This window comes from Myodes glareolus, chromosome 4, assembly GCF_982192425.1.
Source record: "Myodes glareolus chromosome 4, mMyoGla1.1, whole genome shotgun sequence".
NCBI classification, from domain to species: Eukaryota; Metazoa; Chordata; class Mammalia; order Rodentia; family Cricetidae; genus Myodes; species Myodes glareolus.
In genome coordinates this window covers 45,559,545-45,581,892 of record NC_142029.1, presented here as the reverse complement: position 1 = coordinate 45,581,892, position 22,348 = coordinate 45,559,545, and the positions used below count along the sequence as shown (strand labels likewise).

The following is a 22,348-nucleotide window of genomic DNA, read 5'->3' as shown; positions in this document are numbered from 1 at the left end:
ATCCTGCCGAAGAGGGGGAGAAAGGATTGTGGGAGCCAGAGGGGTCAAGGACACCAAAGAAAACTCACAGAATCAACTAAACTTGGCTCATAGGGATTCAGAGACTGAACTGACAGCCAGGGAGCCTGCTTGGGGCTAACTCTTGGGACCCTACTCCTCATATTGGGTCTCTTTGCTGAGCCTTTACACATGGGGAGGTGCTTAGTCTTACTGCAACTTGATATGCCCTGTTTTGTTGATACTCATGGGAGACCTGTCCTTGCCTAAACAGAAATGGAAGAGTGGATTGGAGGTTGGGAATAGAGGGAAGGGGATGGGTAGGAGGAACAGGGAGGAAAGGTGGGAGGGGAAACTGTGGCCAGGATGTAGAAATAAATAAATTTATCAAAACAAAATTCAACAAAGAGAGAGAATTGCACAGCTCCTAGACTTGGTGTTGGAGAAAATCTGGGCAAGATGTTAATAGTTAATAAGAAGATAGTTTCTAAAAGGCCCAGGTTTTGAAGGTTAGACTATTCTTTGTATATAAAGCTTTCTCACAGAGTTAAAGGCGGATAGCCACATGTCGGGAGAACTCCCAAGAGAACAGAAAGCCAGTTTCTACTCCGAAGTTCTATCCTTGATTTCTTGGACATTTCCATGGTTTGCTACCGAGTAGCAGTTAATGATTCAAGGCTCAAATTCTCCTTCCGGTATGATGGAGCAGTCATCATAGAAGTTGATCTACAAGCTGTTTTTAAATAACTCATTTAGTACTTAGAAATTACCAAGTATATTATGATGTATGTCAAGACCTGAGGCAGTTTTAAAATGCTATCACTAAAGCCAGGTGTGGTGGCACACACCTTTAATCCTAGCACTCTGGAGGCCGAGGCAGACAGATCTCTGTGAGTTCAAGGCCAGCCTGGTCTACAGCGCAAGTTCCTGGACAGCCAGGGCTATACAGAGAAACCCTGTTTCAAAAAACCAAAAAGAAAAAGAAAAAAGCTATCTCTAGCTTTTGGTTGTTTGAACATAGATTCTGTTCTGATAGTAACCATCCTCTCACCTTTAAATATATAGTGTCAGTCTAGATCTTTCCACAGAAAGCGAGACGGTGTTAATGGCACCAACTACCGATGTTCATTTTGTTCTCCCTGATTTAATTTCCAATTTGGGGGGAACTTTCCTGTGTAGAATTTAATTCTCCAGGGTAAAGTCAAATGTGTTGAAATGACCTCCGAGATAACAGAAAGGGGAAGTGACTCACCTGGGACAAAATACATTTTGTATCCTGGGCTCCCAGGATAGAATGTGATTAGGTGGTTGGTGTATCAGAACCTTAATGCTATTTAAACATCCCAGTGGGTGCGTTGTGTGTACTTTGTGTATTTAAAATTGAGATTTTTGTTTGAACAGCGTCTTTCTCTGGGTGTACTTCATGGTGATTTATCGTAATAGACTGCTTTAAATCATTTGAAATCGCAAGACATATGAATTTTAACAATAACTTCCCCAAGGCTAGAGAAGTCAGCAGGAGCAGAAACTGCTAGGTAGACAGTTTTTTTTTCAAATTCATATGCAAGTGTAGAACTTTTACGAGGCTGTTTTAATAAGGTCCTTTGGGACTTAGGGTTATTTATCTGCGCTCTTATTAAAAGTGAAAACTTTTCTATGTTTAGCCCCATAAAGGAAAACTGGTCCTAACAGTATTGTGAGCTGGAAGAATGCAGTTGTCTACAGGCGGACTGCAGGAGAGGGTTGGGAGACCGGGCTGCTGTCTTCAGTGCCAACATTATGATAATGGGATAGAAACGGCGGGGCTGCCTTTCAAAGTCTGCCTTAATTAACAAACTTGAGAGCTATTGTATTTGTGATGTAGGCTTTGGCATGAGTTATTAAATGGCTTCTAACCCTTGGCCAGAGCCCTATTTCTAGAGCTCTCTGGGTGCCTCTGCCAGAGTCCACTCACTCACCCTGGCACTGTGTTGTCATCTAAAGGTCTGTGAGCTCCTCTCATTTATAGTCTCCATGCTGAGACGTGGGGCACGGACTAGAGATTGCTTCTGAGATTAATACGCAGCATCTTTGTTCCTGATGCAGCCTAAGACCTGGGGCTACCAGAGGAAGAATTTTGCGATCTTGAAACATGTTCTGAGAGTTGTTCAGGTTTGATGAGTCTGGGTCTTGCAGTAAATCTATTTTTAGACAGACCTGGGAGCTAAGGTTTTAAATTATCTGTAGTTCAGTAGAGTTATATAGAGTGGAGACCTTTGAGAGGAGAGGGCACGTTACAAAGTCAGGATCGAGATCTATTGCATACTGGAAGAGCTTTATCTGGGTCTGTTTGGGTTGGTTATGTCTAGTCAGTTGGCAGAGGTGAGAAAGCAGATGGATAAATAGAAAGATTTGATAAAATGGGCTGTGTGTGTGGCTTAGTGGACAGTAAGTACATACTTAGTACACACAGGAGCCTGAAATGTTCATTTGAACACACACACACACACACACTCCTAAGAAGGTTAGGTCAAGAGGTGGACATTCAGGAGATGTTAAATAATCATTATTGATTATTTACATATAGGGGAAGGTTTCTACGTTGCTAAGTAAGGATAGATAATTTGACGACAGGTGCAGAGTTTGGAAGGATGCATAATAGTGATCCAAAATGAAAGCTATGTGCCACAGAGCATTTCGAACTGGTTCTTAAACATCTGTCTCAGTTAGGTTTACTGTTGCTGTGATCAAACACCACGACCAAAGCAAGTTGGGGAGAAAAGGGTGTATTTGACTTACACTTCCAGATCACCCAAGTGATCATTCATCACTGAAGCAAGTCAGGACAGGAACTTAAACAGGACAGGAACCTGGAGGCAGAAGCTGAGGCGGAGGCCATGGAGGAGTGCTGCCTACTGACTTTCTCTCCAGGGCTTTCTCAGCCTGCTTTCTTATAGAACCCAGGACCATCAGCCCAGGTACAGCACCACCCACAATAGGCTGGGCCCTCCCTCATCAATCACTAATTGAGAAAACGCCCTGCAGGCTTGCCTACAGTCTGACCTTGTGCAAGCATTTTCTCAATTGAGGTTCTCCTCTCTCAGATGATTTTAGCCTGTGTCAAGAGTTAAACTCGGATGTCATTGGAAGTTATATCTCACTTAACAGAGTCTTGGATTGTTTCAACAGAATGAAAATGCCATTGAGATGGCAGGAGGGGGAGTAAAGTATAAGTAGCTAGGTGGAGGAAGTAGAGAGCTCCAGGCGCCTGTGCTGGCTGAGCATCTGGAGGACACAAAGGACAGGTTCCAAGAGAGGTTGTCCCACGCTATCGTCTCGCCAGCAAGAACCACGCGGGACACTAGGATCCTTCTGTAGAGAAGCTTTAATGCATCTTGAGAGAGAGAGCATAAGCTAACATGGCCGGGGACCCCTAAATGAGGGAACCCAACCTTTATATAGGAAACAGTCCTTGCTTCGAACGTGTCACCCTTGGATTGGCCCGCTGCCCATTAGCCCAGGTGAAGCCTCGGGAGTAGGTGGGGACAGCAGTGGAAAGTTACCGAGCACATGTGCGTTCACCTAGCGGTGAAACCGGATGCCAGCGCCATCTTGTAATGGAGCATGTGGATGCGGCCCTTCACAAGAGTTGGTGGCAGAAATGTTGGCTGAAGGTCATCGTGACAGGCAGTGCAAGTATGAAAATTTAAACAGGTTGGAAAATGTCAACATGAGCTTGCGATTTAGAGCTTCTATTCTGAAAGGGTCTCCTAGCAGTTGCAGATCGGAGGAAGCTGGATGCACACTTGATTTTAACTCTTCAAGCTGAGCAGCTGTTTTAGCACTTGAGTTGCTAGGCACTGTCAGGAATAGAATATTTTAATTTTGGAGAAACCCAACTGTTAAAACAGCTGTTGAGTCTGTAAGTCCTAAGCTGGCTGTGATTAGGTTGCAAGACCTACTCGGCTCGTCGCTCCAGGCACACTGGCCATTCTCGTGATTTGACTGGAAACAATGACTATGTGAATGGATGTGAGGTGGAGTGTCTGCCTGGGCACTTGAAGTCTTTCCAAAGGAGCCCTATTCACTACTTTTGCCTTTACTGTGTTCCTGGTTAATGGAAATTACATGAATACTATTCCTTCATGTGTTTTGGGTGTGAGATTTTTTTTCTTAGCACTTAGAAGAAATGTCTTTCTAGTTCTATGGATATGTCTTTATCCTTCCCTTAATAATAGAGGGCTTACCTGTTCATGTCATCTCCAGCAATCACTTGTTTATTGTTTATTTTCTCCTTTCTAAAGTGTGGGAAAAGCAACTTACGGATATAACAGCCATCAAATTTGTTCATTCACATCTGGATGTGAATTCAGTGTTGCCAATGAAGAAAAGGCCTGGAATTTCAGTTCGGGTTACTAAGTACCCTACCCCCCCCCCCCCCATGGAGTAAACTACTTACTGAGTTCATTTCAGGGAAATCATCTTAACTAAAAATTGAATGACCTGAAAGAAGGCTCACCAGGTAAAGCTTGCCAACCAAGCCTCAAAACCTGAGTTCAGTCCCCAGAACTCTAATATAGAAAGAGATAGAGAAATAAATAAATGTAAAAAAGAATGTCTAACAGGTGACCCAATAGGTGGGGTAGCTGCTGGCAACCTGAGACTCCTATGGTCCCAGTCCCCACAGAAATCCCACATGCGGGGCCTCTTCTTTACAAGTTTCTCTTCACATACATAAACATAGTGACATTGTTAGGCAATTTAATTTTAAGTTTACATGGATTAATATTGGCGGCATGTGCTGTTCTTTATTTTGCTTTTAACTGGGGAGGAAAGACTTGGAAACTGAGCCTAGAGCCTTATTCATACTAAGGAATGATTTTTTTTTTTTATTACCAAATCATTTTAACTGTTTTCCAAGCCAGATTGGCCTTGACTTTAGGAACTTCATACTTTAAAGTAGTGACTTATTTTGCTCATTTTTAAAATTCTTGTAAATAATGGAGACATACATAAGGGAACTATGCTTACATTCTATATAAGAGATAAACTTGGGTATCAAAAGTGTAGTTTGGATTTTTTCAATGGAAAATGTGTTTATTTTTACTAAAGCATGCATATATACTAGTGTGTGTGTGTGTGTGTGTGTGTGCGTGTCTGTGTGTGTGTGTTTTGAATGCTTTTATCAAAACTGAACAATTTTTTTTAGTTACACATTGAGTTTTATTATTTTAAAATTAATTAAACTATTTCATTTGGTTTGTTGTTTTGCATGTTTGATGTTTAGAGATAGACCTTTGCTCTGCAGGCTAGGCCTTAAATGTTTTATAAAATTCCTGCCTGGACTGAGTATTGGGATAGCAGTGTGTTCTTCTAAACCCAACTGAAGCTATTTTATTCTGACTGTCAGAATCATTTTTTTGTTGTTTGTTTTTTAATATGTTAGGCAAAAACCCCAGTGTTTTCTTACTATAACACCCATAAATAATTTTCATTACAAAATGAATAGGTTCAAAGGAGGGTAGTGTTTTGTGGTCAGTGGGTTATGTTAGTATTGCTGATTGAATAAGGAACAAGTTAGCTTGTCTAATGTTGGTAAAGTTGGCTGCCTAGTTCCTTCACTGTCCCAGATTGCTGACTTCAGAGTAGCCCATCGTTAACACACCCACACAGTTACACTCTCCCGTGCTCTGCAGGGATAATCAGCATTTTAAGTTTCTTTTTCCTGCCTTGGTACCAACTTTTGAGAACAGTCTCTTAAAATAAATGCAGTGTAAAATAGTGAGAATCGGTTAGAGAGGGCTAGATGCCAGGGTGTGGTGGAAAAAATAAAACCAACAGCAATGGCCTTTTATAATGAATGAAATGAAGTTAGTTTCCGAAAGCCCCACTTAACAGCATGTGGTTCTTAGTCCGTACAACCTTTGGAGAGTACTGACCAGTGCTGCATAGAGGTCTCTAAGTTTCAGGTGATGAGTAAGTCACACTTGGAAAGTTTAGGCGACTTTCTTGGTTGCCTTGGTAAATATTACTATTTGTTTTCATTTTAGTTATGCATTTAGTTATGTGCAAGTCAGATGCTTAAGGAGGAATTGGTTCGTAATTGGTGGAAAAGTTTTCTCTGTCTCAGATAACTTGGAAGTTGATTCTCTTGACTTATCTAAAATTGTTCCACTTTCATTTTTCTTAAAGATTGGTGCTTTAGTTAATCATACAAATTTTGGGATTTTTGAGTAAACTTTTTGGTAAAGTTACCATAGCAGAAGCAACAACATACAAATTAACAAATACCTAGTAGCATGTTGCTTTTATGGCTTCAAATGGCTTTTAGCATAACCTTTACCACAATGCTTATATATAATTTTACATTTTTTGCATTCATGTGAATGATTCATGTTTGCATTTCAAAAATAGAAATGCCCTACTGAAGCTCATCATTTGGTTTATAGCTGAAATTGTAGAGCTCTGCCATGTAAAGACACAGTAAAGAGAGAATACTAAACTCCACTTTCATGCACATTTATATTTGGGGGTTATGTACTGTCTTTAAATGTGTGGATTCAAACCAGGACGCCTCCACACATAGCTCCCGTTGTTTCCATGTGATTTTTTTTTTTTAAACGTGACTTAAAGGCAGCACTACCACAGTTCCGTTGACACGAGGCTTCTCCAAAAGGTCTGAACTGCTAAGCTTGCCGAGTCCAGAACCCCTGCACAGGCACTGCTCATGAACAAACAGTGTATTGGTGTCAGGTACTGTGATAAATCACCGAGATAATCAGCTTCAAAAGAGGGATGGATGGGTTATTTTGGCTTTGGATTTCAGACATTTCAGTACGTAGTCAGCCAATCTTTTATTAGAGCTAAGCTGAATGGCTGACGGGAATGCCTGGCAGAGGCAGCTGCTTACCTTGCGGCTGCTGGGAAGTGAAGAGAGGGACAAGGTCTTGTTATTTCATTTTAGAGAATGCCCCGTGTGACCAGCTTCCTCCTGTGATACCTTTCCTCTTTGAAATATCACCCCCATCCCCAGTAAACTTACAGACTGAAGACCTAGCCTTTAATGGATAAGAATTTCAGGTACCTCTCAGATCTAAGTCACTAGGGTTTGTCTTCTAATGGTTCAGAAAAGGCAACTTGGGATTTAAGTTTATGCAAGTCAGTGACTAGTAACTAGACTAACCAGGATTAATTCATTTTAGCTGAATTTTATGTCATTACCAACTCCCTTCTTGTAGAGGAAGGTTAGTTACAGTTTCCCAATACAGCAATCTTAGGGTAGATCTAAGGACACCCTAGAGTTGCACAGTGGCTTAGGACACACAAATTTGAAATAAGTTAAAAGCAAACAAAAAAGCCATAACATGCATGAAGTCCTGAGTTCAAACTCCAGCCTGAAGGGTAGAGGTAGGGGCAACAAATGTGTCAGAGGAAACTTAAGTCCACTAGAATCAGGCACATGTAAACCAAATAGATCTTGTAATATACTGTTTTCCGTCCAACTTTAAAAATTGTGTCTGTTGGTTCATTGTTGGTGGGAATATGAGATAAATACTTTTGGGAATTGTTATAAATTGTGAAGTGGTGTAGCTCTTGCTGCAGATACCTGGTCAATTTGACCGGACATTTGCCCTTCCACCTGCTAGGTCCTCTCCTGAAACTCTGATGGTTAGAATCAAGTTTGTACACATCAGGGTATACGAATGTCAAGACTTACAGGTGAAACAGAAGCATTACTATAGCATTGTTCATTGCAGGGAGACAAGAAAAAACAATGTCCAAGGTGTAACTTGGAGGCCTCCAGCATGAGCCCCTAGGTAGGATTTGCTGTAGTACCACAATAGTTGACCGGGCCAGTGGGTAATGGCAGTCAGGGATGGCGAAGGAAGAGGAAGAATTAGGAGTGGCTGAAGGAGCAGAGAATGCATTAAAATTCCTTAAAATTCCAAACAGTATTTCTCAAACAGAACGCAAAAAAATGCTAAACTTGAAGAAAAAAGGTGATATATGTTTGACTTCATTAAAATTAAGAAAATGTTTTCGCTTATCATGTGGTCCAGCATTTGCATTTATTAGGACTTTTGTCCTAGAGAAGCTGCAGAGCCCCAGAAAGCTCTATGCCATATGAATCCATTGATAGGATGGCCCTGGAGTAGCAAAACCACAAAGCTGAAGACCAGATCAGTGATTGGTAGGGGTGGGGAGAGGGAGGGAGGGTGGTGGCTGCCTTGAAAAGACCCGCAAGACCCACAGATCCTTGAAGTGGAGCTGTCAGCGTGGTTACAGGAATCTGCACGGGTTATGGAACTTGGTGCAGCTACACACACACACACACACACACACAGAGAGAGAGAGAGAGAGAGAGAGAGAGAGAGAGAGAGAGAGAGAGAGAGAGAAGAGGAGAGGAGAGGAAAGAGAGAGAGAGAGAGAGAGAGAGAGGAGAGTTGTTTGCCGTACCTGTTGGACTGGACTGTCAATGGTGATATATTCTACTTTCAGCTTCTTACCACTAAGAGGAACTGAATCAAAGCTCAAATCTCTAATTTTTTTTAGATGTGTACGAGCAGGTGTGCTTCAGTACATGTGTCTGTGGAAACTGGAGGGTCGCCTTGGCTATCTCCCACAGCCTGCTGCCCAGCTCTTTATAGACAGGGTCACTCACTGGCCTGGAGCTCATCAGTTAGGCTAGACTTCCTGACCAGTGAGCCTCAGAGATCACTCTGTCTCTGCCTCCTGACCCCTGGAATGAGAAGCCGGAGCACCGCGTCCGACTCTTATGTCTGGAAGTTCTACTTGTACGGCATAAGGTGCTTGCATGGCAAGTGACTTATGGATGAATATTCCTCTGCTCTCTTTTCTTTCTTTCATCTCTTTCAATAGCACGTGGGTCTACGGTTGTGTCAGAATAATAGTAGGGTGAAATTATAGTCTTTAAATGAGGAAACTAATCGGGAGAAATTATAGTCTTTAATTGAGGGAAAAATAAAGGAAGGACAAAAGATTGGAAATGGCAGCCTGACAAGACGAGTGTTTGGGGGACTGCTTTCCTGGCTGAGACAGGGAATAGTGGTAAAAATAATGAATACAAATAAACGCCTTAAAATTATTTTGTGGGCCAACACCGTGGCACAGTAGGTAAATACTTGCTTCCAAGCCTGACAACCTGAGCTTGAACCCCAGAATCTACATGATAGAAAGAGAAAACCAACTAACTCCAGGTTGTCCTCTGCCCTCAACACATGCACTGAGACCCATGAGTAACCACACACAGCAAACACACACATGCTCATGCATGCAAAAAAAAGTGTAAATAAAATATAAAAAATATTTTGTGGGTAAAGCAATATGGTGTAGAGCCAGTTTGTCTCATAGTCATCTGTTCAAAAGCAAACATTGCTCAGGATGAATTTTAAATAGAGAATTAATGTGTTTCTGTCGGAATTTTTCTTGGGAGTACCTTGCTGTATGATTATGCCAGTGCCTCCAATACTCACCCATCCTGAAAAGGGTCAAGGAGATCTGTTGGTATTCCTAAAGCTAATTTAATGTTGTTTTCAAGTCCCCCCTTTTAAATTGAAGTATAATATATATATATATATCATAAAATTATCTCTTTAAAGGTATTAATATTGTTTTTAAGTCCCCCCTTTTAAACTGAAGTATAATATATACACCACAGAATTACCTCTTTAAAGGTACAGCTCAGTGGGTTTTGGTATATTCTGAAAGCTGTAAAACCACCACTGTCTAATCTTTCAGTGAAGTCCCTGCCCATGGCATTGTCCTCTGTCATCTGGAAGCCTCTGATCTCCTTTGTCTCCATGCACTTCCCAACTCTGAACCCTTCATACCGACGCAGTCATGCAGTAGATGGTGCACAGTTTGCCAGTGACTTAAGATATGTTGTCAGCCTGTTGCAGTGTCTTTGTTTAGTCTACACTCAAACTGTAGACATATTAATAAATCACTTGGAGCCATTTAAACACTGATTACAGATTGAATAACAGTGAATTATTTCTTTTTTGTGAAGTAGAATAAATTATATGGTGGATGTCTTTTCAAAGAAGGGATCATTTGTTGAAGATCTGTTGTCTGCAATCTCCCCCAGAGTAATTCAGGACATACTGCGGCATGTAGGGTTGTTGGTGAGACCGAGTTAGTTCTGAGAGAATAATGGTGTAATATACATTATATTGGTGAGTTGTCCAAAGGGTCCCCTGTCCCATTTATCTCAGGTGTCCTCCAGTACCCCCTGTCTGGGGCAGGCTGGCCCCCTGACTCTGTAACAAGGAAAGGGGAAAACAGCAAGCAACTAAAGGTTTTTAAAACGTCAAGTCAGACATTGGTGGCGCATGCCTTCCCAGAATTTGGGATTAATACAGGTTCTGTGTGATTATTTCAGGTCTAAGCTAGCCCGGTGGCCAGGAACCAACACAGAGTGAGTTCTAGGAAAGCCAGGGAGAAACAGAGAAACCCTCTCTCGAAAAGTCAAACAAAAAAGGAATAAATAATAATTTTGTCAGGTAAACTTCCATTTAAGGTGGCTATGCTTATCCCAGATTAAAAATGTCTACTGTGGGAGAGACGAGGTAGAAGCTCGTCCATGGAGAGGATGGAGAAAAGTCTGCCTAGGACTCTTGGACTGCCTAGAGTCGTCTCTGCTGGGTGCTAGTAAGTGCCCACATTGATGGCGTGTTTTAGCTACTGCTGTTTGTTCTTTCCCTTGGAAGCCTTATTGGCAAAGACACCCTGCTCCATCGGGGACACACTCAGTCAGGAACTCTGTCGTTCCCCTGTTGACTTCTGCTGGGCTTTTTTCAGTCCCTGGTTTGATGTGTTGAGCTGCTCCACTCCTTCCCGTTGGATGTTTTAGCATCCAATTTAAAGCTGTTTTGCTGTCTCTCTGCTACTAACAACTTATTCTTATACATTTGGCTTCCTATGTAAGTCATGAATGGGCTCATTCAAAACCCAAAGTACAGCTTTGGTAGATTATTTTCTAGACTGTTCAGAACAGAGGGTTTGAAGTTGGCTCCTATATAAGTAATAAATGGACTCATTCAAAACCCAAAGTACAGCCTTGGTAGATTATTTTCTAGACTGTTGAGAACAGAGTTTGAAGTTGGTTGTTGGAAATGCTACTAAACCCTGCCTGCCACATACCGAGTCAAAATCATGGGGAGAATGAATTTTGCAAAAGGAAAGTTTGTAGCGATAGGAGGGCCTGTGTCCAGTTCACCTGTCCAAAGGTAGGGCCTGGGGATCTTTATGGGACAGGCACTGAGAAGGGTGACTGGAGATTAGGAGAGCTTCATCAGTTTGCACAAGCCGATAGCTTTCCTGTGGTGACAGATGCCCGGCAGAGATGCCCTTGATGCCTGTAAGTCACTGGCTTTTAGAATCCCCTGAAAACCAGACATTAAGAGCAGACGGGGAGGGCTAGTCTACAGGGCTTCCTCCGTGTTTTCTCAGTTTCGTGTGCATGAGCTGGCTAGACTTGCCTCTTACTTTTGTGTGTTTGAAAATTTCTATGACACAAAGGGTTTTTGTTTTTGCTGTAAGGGAGCAGCTGGCCTCTTTAAATAGGCTTCCAGTTCTATGTTCTCAGTGATATTACTCCAATTAGGAAGTTTCTGAGAGGCTTGTTCATAGAGTAGATTCTCTTTAAAGTAGCTCAGTTGGCAGAGTACTTACTTAGTATACACAAAACCCTGGGTTCAATCCCCAGGACCTCACATCTGTAAACCCAGCACTTAAGAACTACAGTGATTTTGAGGCTAGCATGGGCTACATTGTAAGACCCAGTTCTGAGTCTCCAAATAAAACCTATTAATAAGCCAAAGGAATATATTTGGAATGCTCTAGATTTTGTTGTTGTTGTTGTTTTGTGTGTTTTTTGGTTGTTTGTCTTTAAGTATAATCTTGTTTTCTCAACAACTGGTATCTTGCAGCAATGTAATTATTTTTAATAAGCAAAATCTCAATTTCTGGGCAAGAATTAATATGTTAATTTTGAGATGGGTTTATTGGTATGTTTTTTTACATTTATTTACTTTATTTGTATGAATGTTTTACCTTTATGTATGTATGTGCACCATGTGCATGCAGTGCCCATGGAGGCCAGAAGAGGGCACTGGTTTCCCTAGAGTTATGAATGGTTATGACCCATCTAAGCATGCGAGTGCTAGGAATTGAACCCAGGTCCTCTGCAAGGGCAAACTAGTGCTATTAGCTGCTGAGCCATCTCTCCTCCCCATTAATACATTACTTAAAGCAGAACTGTTTCCTTGGAACTTCTTTTTAAGACAGGGTTTCTCCTAGCTCAGGCTATATAGCTGAGGAAGACCTTGATATTCTTAACCTCATCCCTCCACCCCAGAGTGCTGAGAGGACAGGTATAATGCTGGGTTTGGGCTGTGCTGAGGATCTTGCCAGGCTTTCCTGCCTGTTGGGCAGCTCTCTTAGTCCTCCCCTGAACTTTTTGATATGTGGGAGGTTTCCATATATCAAAGGACATAGGTCTTCCTGGCAGTTTGAAAATTAAAACTTTCAAGAATCATATATCCACATTCGAGTTTTCAACAGTCTTTTAATTCAGATAATTAGTATGATTTTTTAAATCAAGTTTTTCTCCAAATTTTCCAGAGAAAAATTCCATGTGGATATTGTTTATTACTTAGTAAATTATATTTAAAATGTATTAGGTACATATGTTTATAGTCTGTTTTTATGAGTTAGTTCTCTATCTTTGTCTTTCTGTTTCTCCCTTTCCCCCTCTCCTTCATCATATTCTTATGTAGCTCTGACTGGCTTTGAACTCTCTGTATAGCCAAGGATGACTTTCAACTTTTATTTCTTCCTTCCCTACCTTCCAAGTGCTAGAGTTTCAGACATGCAGCACCTTACAACTCCTGGGGTGGAGTCCGGGGCTGTGGACATGCATGGACTAGTACGATTTAGTGAGGGTAGTGGTATTAGCATGACCAATCAGAATCATAGCAGCAGTCCATTTAATTATTTTACTGTGTCGTGTCCTTGAAAGAAGTTCTAAAGTTTGTTTGCTTGGACAACTTACATATCAAACAAGTTAATGTTCGTGATTCTATGACTCAGTTGTAGTCCCCTGCCTGGTTTCTTACATGGTGGGATTAAATCAGTGGACTTACCATTATTATAGTTTATCAGTTGAGTTTCTGGCATCTACAGGCGTGAAAAACATTATATTTAGATATCTCTTATAGACTGTTGTCTTTGGTTCTAGCATTATAAGGGCCATATCATCTACAAAAGTGCTAGAGATAAAAGATCTACATTAACATCTTTCGTCATATCATCTTTTTGTCTCATACCATATGTTGAACATTTTACACTACACTCCTATGTCTTCTCTGTCAGTCCAGTTTACATTGCACTGAACAACTTCCGTGTTTTCACCTTCTATTTTTCTGGGTTATTTTCTTGATATCGATTGGCTTGTTTGTTCTCAATATCAGCATTTTTGTTGGAAGTGAAAGTACAGCATTTTCTCCCCTCCTTGTTGTCTCAGAATAGACAGGCCCTGTCGTTAGGACTCTGGGGATTTTCCTGATGCAAAGGTTTAGAAAAGTGGACCGCGTGTCCTCAGCTTGCATTTTAGTCTCTCAGCCCCAGGTCACCCAACTGACAGTTCTGGTCTCTTAGGAAAGCTTTTCCTTCCCAGTGCTTAAAAGTCACAGAAATAACTTTCGACTGGTGTTTGGTTCCTTGTTCCCTTTGAAGTGTCTTTCCTGTTGATTCCTAGGAGAAAGACTGATTCCCATCTAATAGTTACGATGCTTTGCAGGAAATGCCAGAAGTAAGCCAGGTTCTGCCCTGTGTTTCACAACAGGCTTTGATCCTCTTCATGATCAGATATTAGTGCCAGTGTTTGAGTCACGGGTAGATAGCCACAAGTGACACCTCAGCTTCGTCAACATGTCTGAAAATCTGTGTAATAACTGGTGATTGCGTTAAGGTAAATGGAATGTTAAGCATGGCCCGACGTCTTCCCCTCCTTTGTGCATCTGTCCTGTCTCCTCTCCTCTCTGCCACCCCCACACTGCTTTCTTAATTAAAAAAAAGCTGTGAAAATATTATCTAAAGATTTAGAGGAAAGATACCCAGAGCTCTTACCCTCCTAAACAACTGCTTTTATTTTTCATGTAATAATGTCTTTGCCAGTGTAGTAATGCGATTAAAATAATATTTGGAATTATTAAAATTAAGGGCATTTTGTCAATTTTAACATTGACAGATAACGTACTTTAGGACTAGTTGTTGGGTCAGGTTGAGTATGAGAAACCCGATCCAGCTTAAGTCTGGCTTCTTGATCTAATTGCATTATAAGTTTATGCACATTGCTTAAAGTGAGGGGTTAAGGATACCTGAAAGTTAGTGTATGTTGATCTTTGGGGTTACAGTCTTTTGGGATGGAAGCGACTGCATCATATCTAGTATAGTTGCTATGGTAGAGCCCGGAGTGTGGGGTTTGGCTGGAAAGGGTCGTGCTTGTGTTTTTTTTTCCATCACTTCCTGGCTCTGGGATCAGGACAGTAGGCTTTCCCTTAATGGGCTTTAGTAAGGAAAACGGCTAAATCACAGGATGTCTGAAGAGCTGGGTTCAAACCATGCAAATGTTCATAATCACATAGAGCCATGGATAACTACTTTTCCATGGAACTCTTGCCGCTGTCAGTATAGGAATGTAAATCACGATGGTGTACTATATTACATGACATATTGCTGTAACATATTACATGAGGTATTGTTGTAGCGTAGTGCATAAAGTATTGCTGTAGCATGAGGTATTGCTTTCACATATTATTACATGAGTCAAGAACTAGCTTCAGGGTTTTCTGAAGTACCCTTACTGTAGTGTGCTTAGCCGGAATGACTTGCTGGTGAATGATAAGGCAGTGCTAAAGTTTTTCATTTTTGTTTGAATGCCCTTTTTAATGGTTAACACCACAGCCATTTAGAATGTTGGAACCTTTACTCAACATTGAAACATGCCTTTGTCTATACCAGAATTTATAGCGACATCATGAAAGTAATTTATTTCTGGGAAAATGTGAAAGAGAACAAAATGACAGTTATTTCCCTCTAAGAAAAATAGCCATTGATGTATTATACTGTTTCCTTTTTTGCCCGAGATATAGATATTTTCATCTAATATGAATATTTTCCTGTGTGTGTCCTATTACCTTTTTAATTCAAATTTTGGAATACTTTATTAATAAAGTAATATCTTGAGAAAGAGAAAAATAACTTCTTATAAAAAAGTGAAAATATACTGAGCTCCACACATTATAAGCTAAAAGGTTGATTTCCAGAGGGATGGGCATCAGCATATCCAGTTGCCAAGGGTCTGCATCTTTCTGCATGGAGAGGATAGCAATCTCCACACCATCCTCAGATGCCCATGTAGGGTGATGGGGACATCATAGACTTTGGGTTCAAGCCAAGCCGACTCCTCTGGTCCCACCAATTTCACTCACCATGTGGTGCTGGTGGCAACCATATAACCTTTCTAACTGCTGGAATGAACAGTGTCTGCCAGTCAGGGCCCCTCTAGGAAATGAGACAACAGATGCAGTCAGTATGCCTGGCTCATTGTCTGGATGTTAGGCACAGGGTAAATGATGGGAGAAACCTAAGATCTGCACTTATAAAATTTAAGCACACATTGTAGAGAACATCTTACAACTGTAATAAATCCAGACAACTCTTAAAATATTTATTTGTATATTTATTGTTTTCTACTCGACTTGCAAAAATATTACTGCCAAAAAGGGAATGGAAAATGATGAGAAAGTGGTCCTGCCTTAAATGTGCTCTCCCACAGTACAGCAGGCCCTAGCAAAGCAAATTAAGAAACTTTTTTTATTCTTTTTTTCACTTTTTTAATTGATTTTTATTGAGTTCTACATTTTTCTCTGCTCCCCTCCCTGCCTCTCCCTTCTCCCCTTCAACCCTCCCCCAAGGTCTCTATGCTCCCAATTTACTCAGGAGATCTTGTCTTTTTCTACTTTCCATGTAGATTAGGTCTCTTAGTGTCCTCATTGTTGTCTAAATTCTCTGAGATTGCGGTTTGTAGTTTGGCTTTCTTTGCTTTATGTTTAAAAACCACCTATGAGTGAGTACGTGTGATAACTGTCTTTCTAGGTCTGGGTTACCTCACTCAAAATGATGTTTTCTACCTCCATCCATTTTCCTGCAGAATTCAAGATATCACTATTTTTTTCTACTGTGTAGTACTCCATTGTGTAAATGTACCACATTTTCCTTAGCCATTCTTTGGTCGAGGGGCATTTAGGTTGCTTCCAGGTTCTGGATATGACAAACAAGGCTGCTATGAACATAGTTGAGCACATGCCCTTGTGGCATGATTGAGCATCCTTTGGGTGTATACCCAAAAGTGGTATTACTGGTTGGTATTACTGAGGAAGGTTGTTTCCTAATTTTCTGAGAAATCGCCCCACTAACATCCAAAGGAGTTGTACCAGCTTGTATTCCCACCAGCAATGCAGAAGTGTTTCCTTTTCCCAACATAAGTTGTCATCAGTGTTTTTGATCTTGGCCATTCTTACAGGTGTAAGATGGAATCTCAGAGTTGTTTTGATTTGCATAAGAAACCCTTCTTAAAGGCCTATGGCTAGCCTGGGTTAGATGTCAGAGCTCACTGGAGAGCTCCAAGTGATGTTCACATACTAAGGAAGTGTCATGTGGCTTTTAATGAGATGCAGGATTGAAATTAATATTTTTGTCTATACATTTAAACATTTCAGAATGTAAATAGCTTCGGTGAGTCCAATTGTGGGTGGTGGGTTTGAAAGTATAAATTCTGAGCGCTTAAATTTTTTTAAAATGTACAGTTTGGGGGGCATTTCTGTTATGCCTTAAAAGGTGATGATATTGCGAGTGTGAGCGGGGATGTAGCGCAGTGGTCGAGTGCTTACTTAGTGTGCACAGACCATAGGTTTGATCCCTAGAACTGAAAAACAAAAGTAAGGGTGTCTGTCAAAGAAGCAGCTTTGAGACAACTTCTGATCTTTATCTCCAAATAAGACTGCTGAGTAAGAGGAATCCATTCATGTTTAAGCCTAGTCCCGGAGAGGGAGAGATGGGAACACATTCCAAATAAGGACACCACTAGGGCGGTGGTCAGTGCTGTGTTAGATAGAAGGGTGTCATTAGGCAACGAGTAGCAGGGTCTCTCCAAGGAAACGACATTGTGCGCATCTTTTAGGAGGAGTTCAAGTCCACTGGAAGAATATCTACTGTCCAGACCTAGAAGGTTCCTCTACTGGCCAGAGTATATAGTTCAGTGTTGTACAGGACAGGAAGTGTGGCTTGGGGAGGGCAGAAAGAGAGAGTGAGCCCTAACTGAGTTTCACTTTTTGAAAAGATAGCAGCATTCTTTCTATTTCAGAGAAATGTTGAGTATGCAAAATAAGGAGCAAAAGCAGAGAGAATGGCAGAGCCAGTCAATATAAAGTAACACTCTCTGAAGCACAGAGAATTCATTCAAACACATTCTTGCTGAAGTCGGGTCCTATATAGGAGAATGAGTACAGTCTATTCTAGTCCACCCAGGTGGCAGAGTTAGCTCTGCCACCCACAGCAGAAATGGATGAGCAGAGTAAATGCTCGGTGATAGAGTTAAGTCCTCATCACGACTCACCTCCACAATGTTGAAGTTGGTCATGCCTCAACCACCAGGGCTCCCCAAACTGCCACCAGTTGTACAGAGTTAAACTGGCAGAGGTTAAGTTTCAGAAAAATGCCAAAGAAATGCATCTATTTACAAAGTAAATGTCTACATAGTATATATTTCATATGTGGTTTTCTTTAAAGCTGAGAATGGTGGCAAAGCGCTCTAGCAGGCATCACACCAGGAATCCTCAAGCAAACAGAAGCAAAAGTGGCTGCTCCTGTATTGTTTTCTCATCATTGTCTCCTGGATTTTTATCACTAAATGGGAAGTTGAAAGTCAGGGCTCCAGACGCAGCCTTACCGCTCGCTCGCTCTCTCCACGGCTGTCTCATCTCAGACAGTGCCTCTTGCCTTATCTAGTGTCAGCGCTTGGTTTCCTGCTCTCACACATGAAAGAGTTTTCAGATGAGCTCCGCAGATTGCACAGAGCCTCACAGAGCCTCTTCAAAGGCCCCTGTGAAGGATAAAGGGCAGCATCCTGCCAGTCCAACCTCTTCAAACAGCGCCTTTGCTTTTATTTGCATGACAGTTGGCCTGTTGCAAGACTTTGGAACAAAAGGATCCTAACCCTTTAAAAGTTTGAAAGTCACCGACCCAGACATTTGCTAAGGTCCTCCACACTAAGAATGTTTCCACGTCTATAAAATGGAGGTGGCAGCTCGTGCGTAGGTGGCTGAAGGGTCATCACAGCATTCTGTGTTGGGGAAAGCATGTGGAACATGGGAGACATTTAATGTGTTAGCTGTTACTGCCCCCCCTAGCATGAATAATAAAAACCCAGAGATAGATTGGGGTTCAACCTGAATATCAGAAAAGCAAAGCAGCCAAGCCACTAGAGAACTCTTACCTCTGTGAAATCTTCAGACTGAAAGAGAGAAAGTTCCTGTCTCATTCTGCCTTAAATTTCTCTCTAGTGCTGGGATTAAAGGTGTGCACCGCCACTGCCTGGCCTCTGTGGCTAACTATTATGGCTGCTGGGGCTAAAGGTGTGTGTGTTACCACTCACTGGCCTGTATGGCTGACTGGTGTGGCTGTTTTGCGATCTGGTCTTCAGGGAAGCTTTATTTATTCAAATAAATGAAATACCATGAATCCTCTCCTCCCAGCAAGCTTCACTCCAATAGGCCTGCATGTCATATGACTACTATACTTTGATTACTGAAAAACGAGTAATCTGTCTCTTTTATGCCAGCAACAGCATAAAAATGTCTTGAACACGTACCTTGTAAATATAAAGTTTATTCTGTGTGGGTTTTTGTGTGTGTTTGTGCACGCACGCATGTCACAGCACACACTGGAGGTCAAACCTGCAGGAGTCAGTTCTTTCTTTTCACCATGTGGGGATCTTTCTCAAGTTCTCAGGCTTGGCAATAAGTGCCAAGCCCAGCCTCATGAATTTTTGATATATTTTTATTTCTACCTTTATATATTCTCCACACACATACACACACACACACAGAGTTTTCCTCTGTGTCATAATTTTTAGAGTAATTCTGACCATGCTTTTATGGAAGTTGACATATCTGTGTGTTTCAGGCTTGCCAGCTCATGGGAGAGCGACATCAGCGTCCACCCTTTAACCCTGCCCTCTGCAACCTGCTTGGAACTGCTGTTGATACTGTCGAGGAGCAACGCCTCACTGCCTCGGTCCCTTCGTCAAATGAATTCCTTTAAGGTAAGGAGCAGCTCTGTAGCTAAGATGCTTTTCAGGAATCTCATCATTCACAGGAAATAAACCATGAAGAAACACAGTTTCATATGACGATACTAAGAAGCTTGGTGCATGCACCGCAGTGTTCTCTTCAGTATGTGAACGCATGCAGTTGGAACTCAAGGATTATCTAGCAATGGCACAACCCATAGCTCTCTAACTCCAGGTCCTAACCCCTGAAGGCTTCTCTAACAGGCCTGAACTTGGCAAACACAGGCCTGAGCATGGATAACATGGTGCAGGCAGATATTGTCCTTCCCCAATTCCCCCTCCTTGCTAAAAGTCGTTAGATTACATTCTTGCAGCTAGCCCCAAGGTCTATTCCCTTATTTGACCACCGACTCATTCCTGAGACAAAACACTGAGATCCAACAATCAAAATTCATTACAGCCCTAGTTATCCTGGAACTAGCTCTTGTAGACCAGGCTGGCCTCGAACTCACTTTGATCTGCCTGACCCTGTGGGATTAAAGGCATGCACCCTCACTGCCTCCTTTAAAATTTATTATTTGACTAGTATGTCCCATCAGGATTTACCGACTCACTCTAACACGGACTCCCCTTTTTCTCCTTAAAAACCCACTCCTGCAGAAAAGCCCCTGCTTGCCCCCGCCGCTGCTGCCACTGCTTTCTGCCTTTTCAGCCCCACCCCCACCCCCTCTGCCCCTCTAGTAGATAAATCTACTTTGTGCTGGAAATTTGGTGTTTGGTGTGTCCTGTTTCAGCTCCTAGGGGGCCAACGTCCCTTACAACCTCCATCTTCCCTTCCTCAAGAGAAATGGCAGAAAGATCTGGCCAAGAAGCCTATGAATGCCACTGCCTTTCTCAAAGTTTTAATTGAGAGCAAAAGTGTCAAATCATTTTTAGTGGCTTTGCTATGATAAACTTGAAGTTAGATGCTGATCAAGTATTCAGTAAAGATGAAGAACCCATGTTCCCAGCACTGTTCTCTCTCCTCAGCCCCTCTCTTAGTCCTTCCCACCCCCCCCCAGCATGGGTACTTATTTGTATAGTTCTCTGGTGCTCATGTATACTCAACAACAGGAATACAGCTTTCCTAGCAGCCAGCAAACTGTCACATGAGGTGGCAAATGAAAATTAAGTAATGGCTTGTGTTGTGACCTAAAGCTACTGAGTAAAACTGAATGCATCTCTCTGGCCTTTGACAATAGAAAAAATACTCTCTTGAGGCTTTAGATGCTGGTGGAAGGGGCTCACTGTGCCAGGGAGTGCAGGTGGAGTTGGCAGTTCTCGTGAAGGCTTTAGATGCTGAAGGAAGGGGCACACGGTGGAGTGAGCAGTTCTCGTTATTGATGTATTCTAGGACAGTGTCAAGATCGACAGATGTGACAGTGCTCCTCCTTTACATGGCAAAACAGGACATGGAAAAATCAGGAAATGGGTCAAAAACAGCTGTTCCAGGGTATTTTAATCCATATTCTCTTGGGAATCTGTTCTATCAGTCGTGTCTGATTTGCTTTCTTTGTCTGAACCTTGGGTGCTGACAAGAGTTTAGACTTGTTAGCGCCCATGTCTCTAATGTTAACCACCCTCAGACTCTCAGAGGGACTTTAAAGCACACCCTCTCCTGCAGGAGGGAAACTGAGCCAGAGGGCTGCAGGTCTGCTGAAGACCAGTCTGAAGCTGTCCTCCCCCATTGCCCATCTTGACTGAGTGCTGGCTGAAGGGCTGTGAGTGGCGTGAGTGTAGGGAGAAGTGGGCTGTCTCTACCAGCACACATTCTCTCGCTTTGCAATAATGTAACAGTCTTTATTCGAAGTGATCTGAAATTCTGTAATCAGTTCGTGTAATGAGTGATCCAAACGTTTATACAAACACATCCTTTTATGGAGAGAAGTACAAGAAACTTAGCCATTATTTCATGGGGAGCAGCATTTATATCATTTTTTTTTCTCTCTCTCTCATGTACCATTTGAGGTCTTTACATCAGGTGATGGTCCCTTCTTGTGAATTTTATGGCATTTTGGGGGTGCGAATAGGACAGTCTTTTGTATGTAATATAAAGTAAGAATAACCTAGTCTTAAAGAGCTTAGAGGTATTGTCATAATCTAAATAGAGGATGAGGAATTTGAGAGAAGAAACAGATACTTTCTCTACTTTCACCCTTTGAGGGTGGCATCTCAGCATCATGTAAAACAGACACATGGAAGGGTATCCAGCCACCAGAGGCATCTGTGTGCTCTCAGCATCCCTAGTGAGAAAAATACCCAGAGCTGTCAGATCATCAGTGGCTGAGTCCCTCCGATGGCCACCCTACCTCTGGTTTCTCTTCTTTGCAGAATGATTGTCACAGAACATGGCACATTTGGCAGAATCTTACAAACATTATCTCCTGAAGTCCTTTCCTTACCCCAGGAAAGATGATGATGCATCCTTACCAGGAGCATTCTGGGAATGGCTCCTTTCAGTAGGTCTTCTTTTCATATAAAGCATCAGAGGAAACAGGGAAGGCTTCTGGCAGTGTTGGAGAGAAATATTCTCCATTTCATCTACGTAACACCTCCTTAGTCATTTCTGATAATTGAGAGAAGAGCCACCAATTCTGCCTGCATTTGAGATTGGTTTTAATTGGAAATTCGCTTTCCCACACATCCTCTCTAAGTGCTGTTTTCGCAAGAGCTGTAAAGTAGGATGACCCTGGTTATGACGCCCATCCTTGTCTTTTCCGGTCTCTTCCTGGCGGAGGTACTGACTGAGCCAAGGTGAATTCTCTCTCTGCGTGTCAGAATTCTAGCTTCCCCTCTGCTCTGTGACAGCACTCTTGGCTCCCCAGTGTGGTTATCTGCAAACAGAATGCAGATTACTTTGAGAATCCCTGCACTTTGGTTATTGTGGAGGCCCCAAGAAGAGCATGGGCATACCCACTCCCTACTTAGAAGTCTCCCATGGCTCCTGCTGATTACAAA

The 22,348-nt window shown here is 42.0% G+C and overlaps 1 protein-coding gene across 1 annotated transcript in view; it reads left to right on the top strand.

Moving 5' to 3' along the window:
* Ube3d (ubiquitin protein ligase E3D) overlaps positions 1-22,348 on the top strand; it is a 140,546-nt gene that overhangs the window by 56,959 nt on the left and 61,239 nt on the right. The window contains exon 9 of the mRNA XM_085689468.2: positions 19,246-19,384. Coding sequence (XP_085545594.2) covers positions 19,246-19,384 — 139 coding nt within the window. The remainder of the gene's footprint in view (positions 1-19,245; positions 19,385-22,348) is intronic.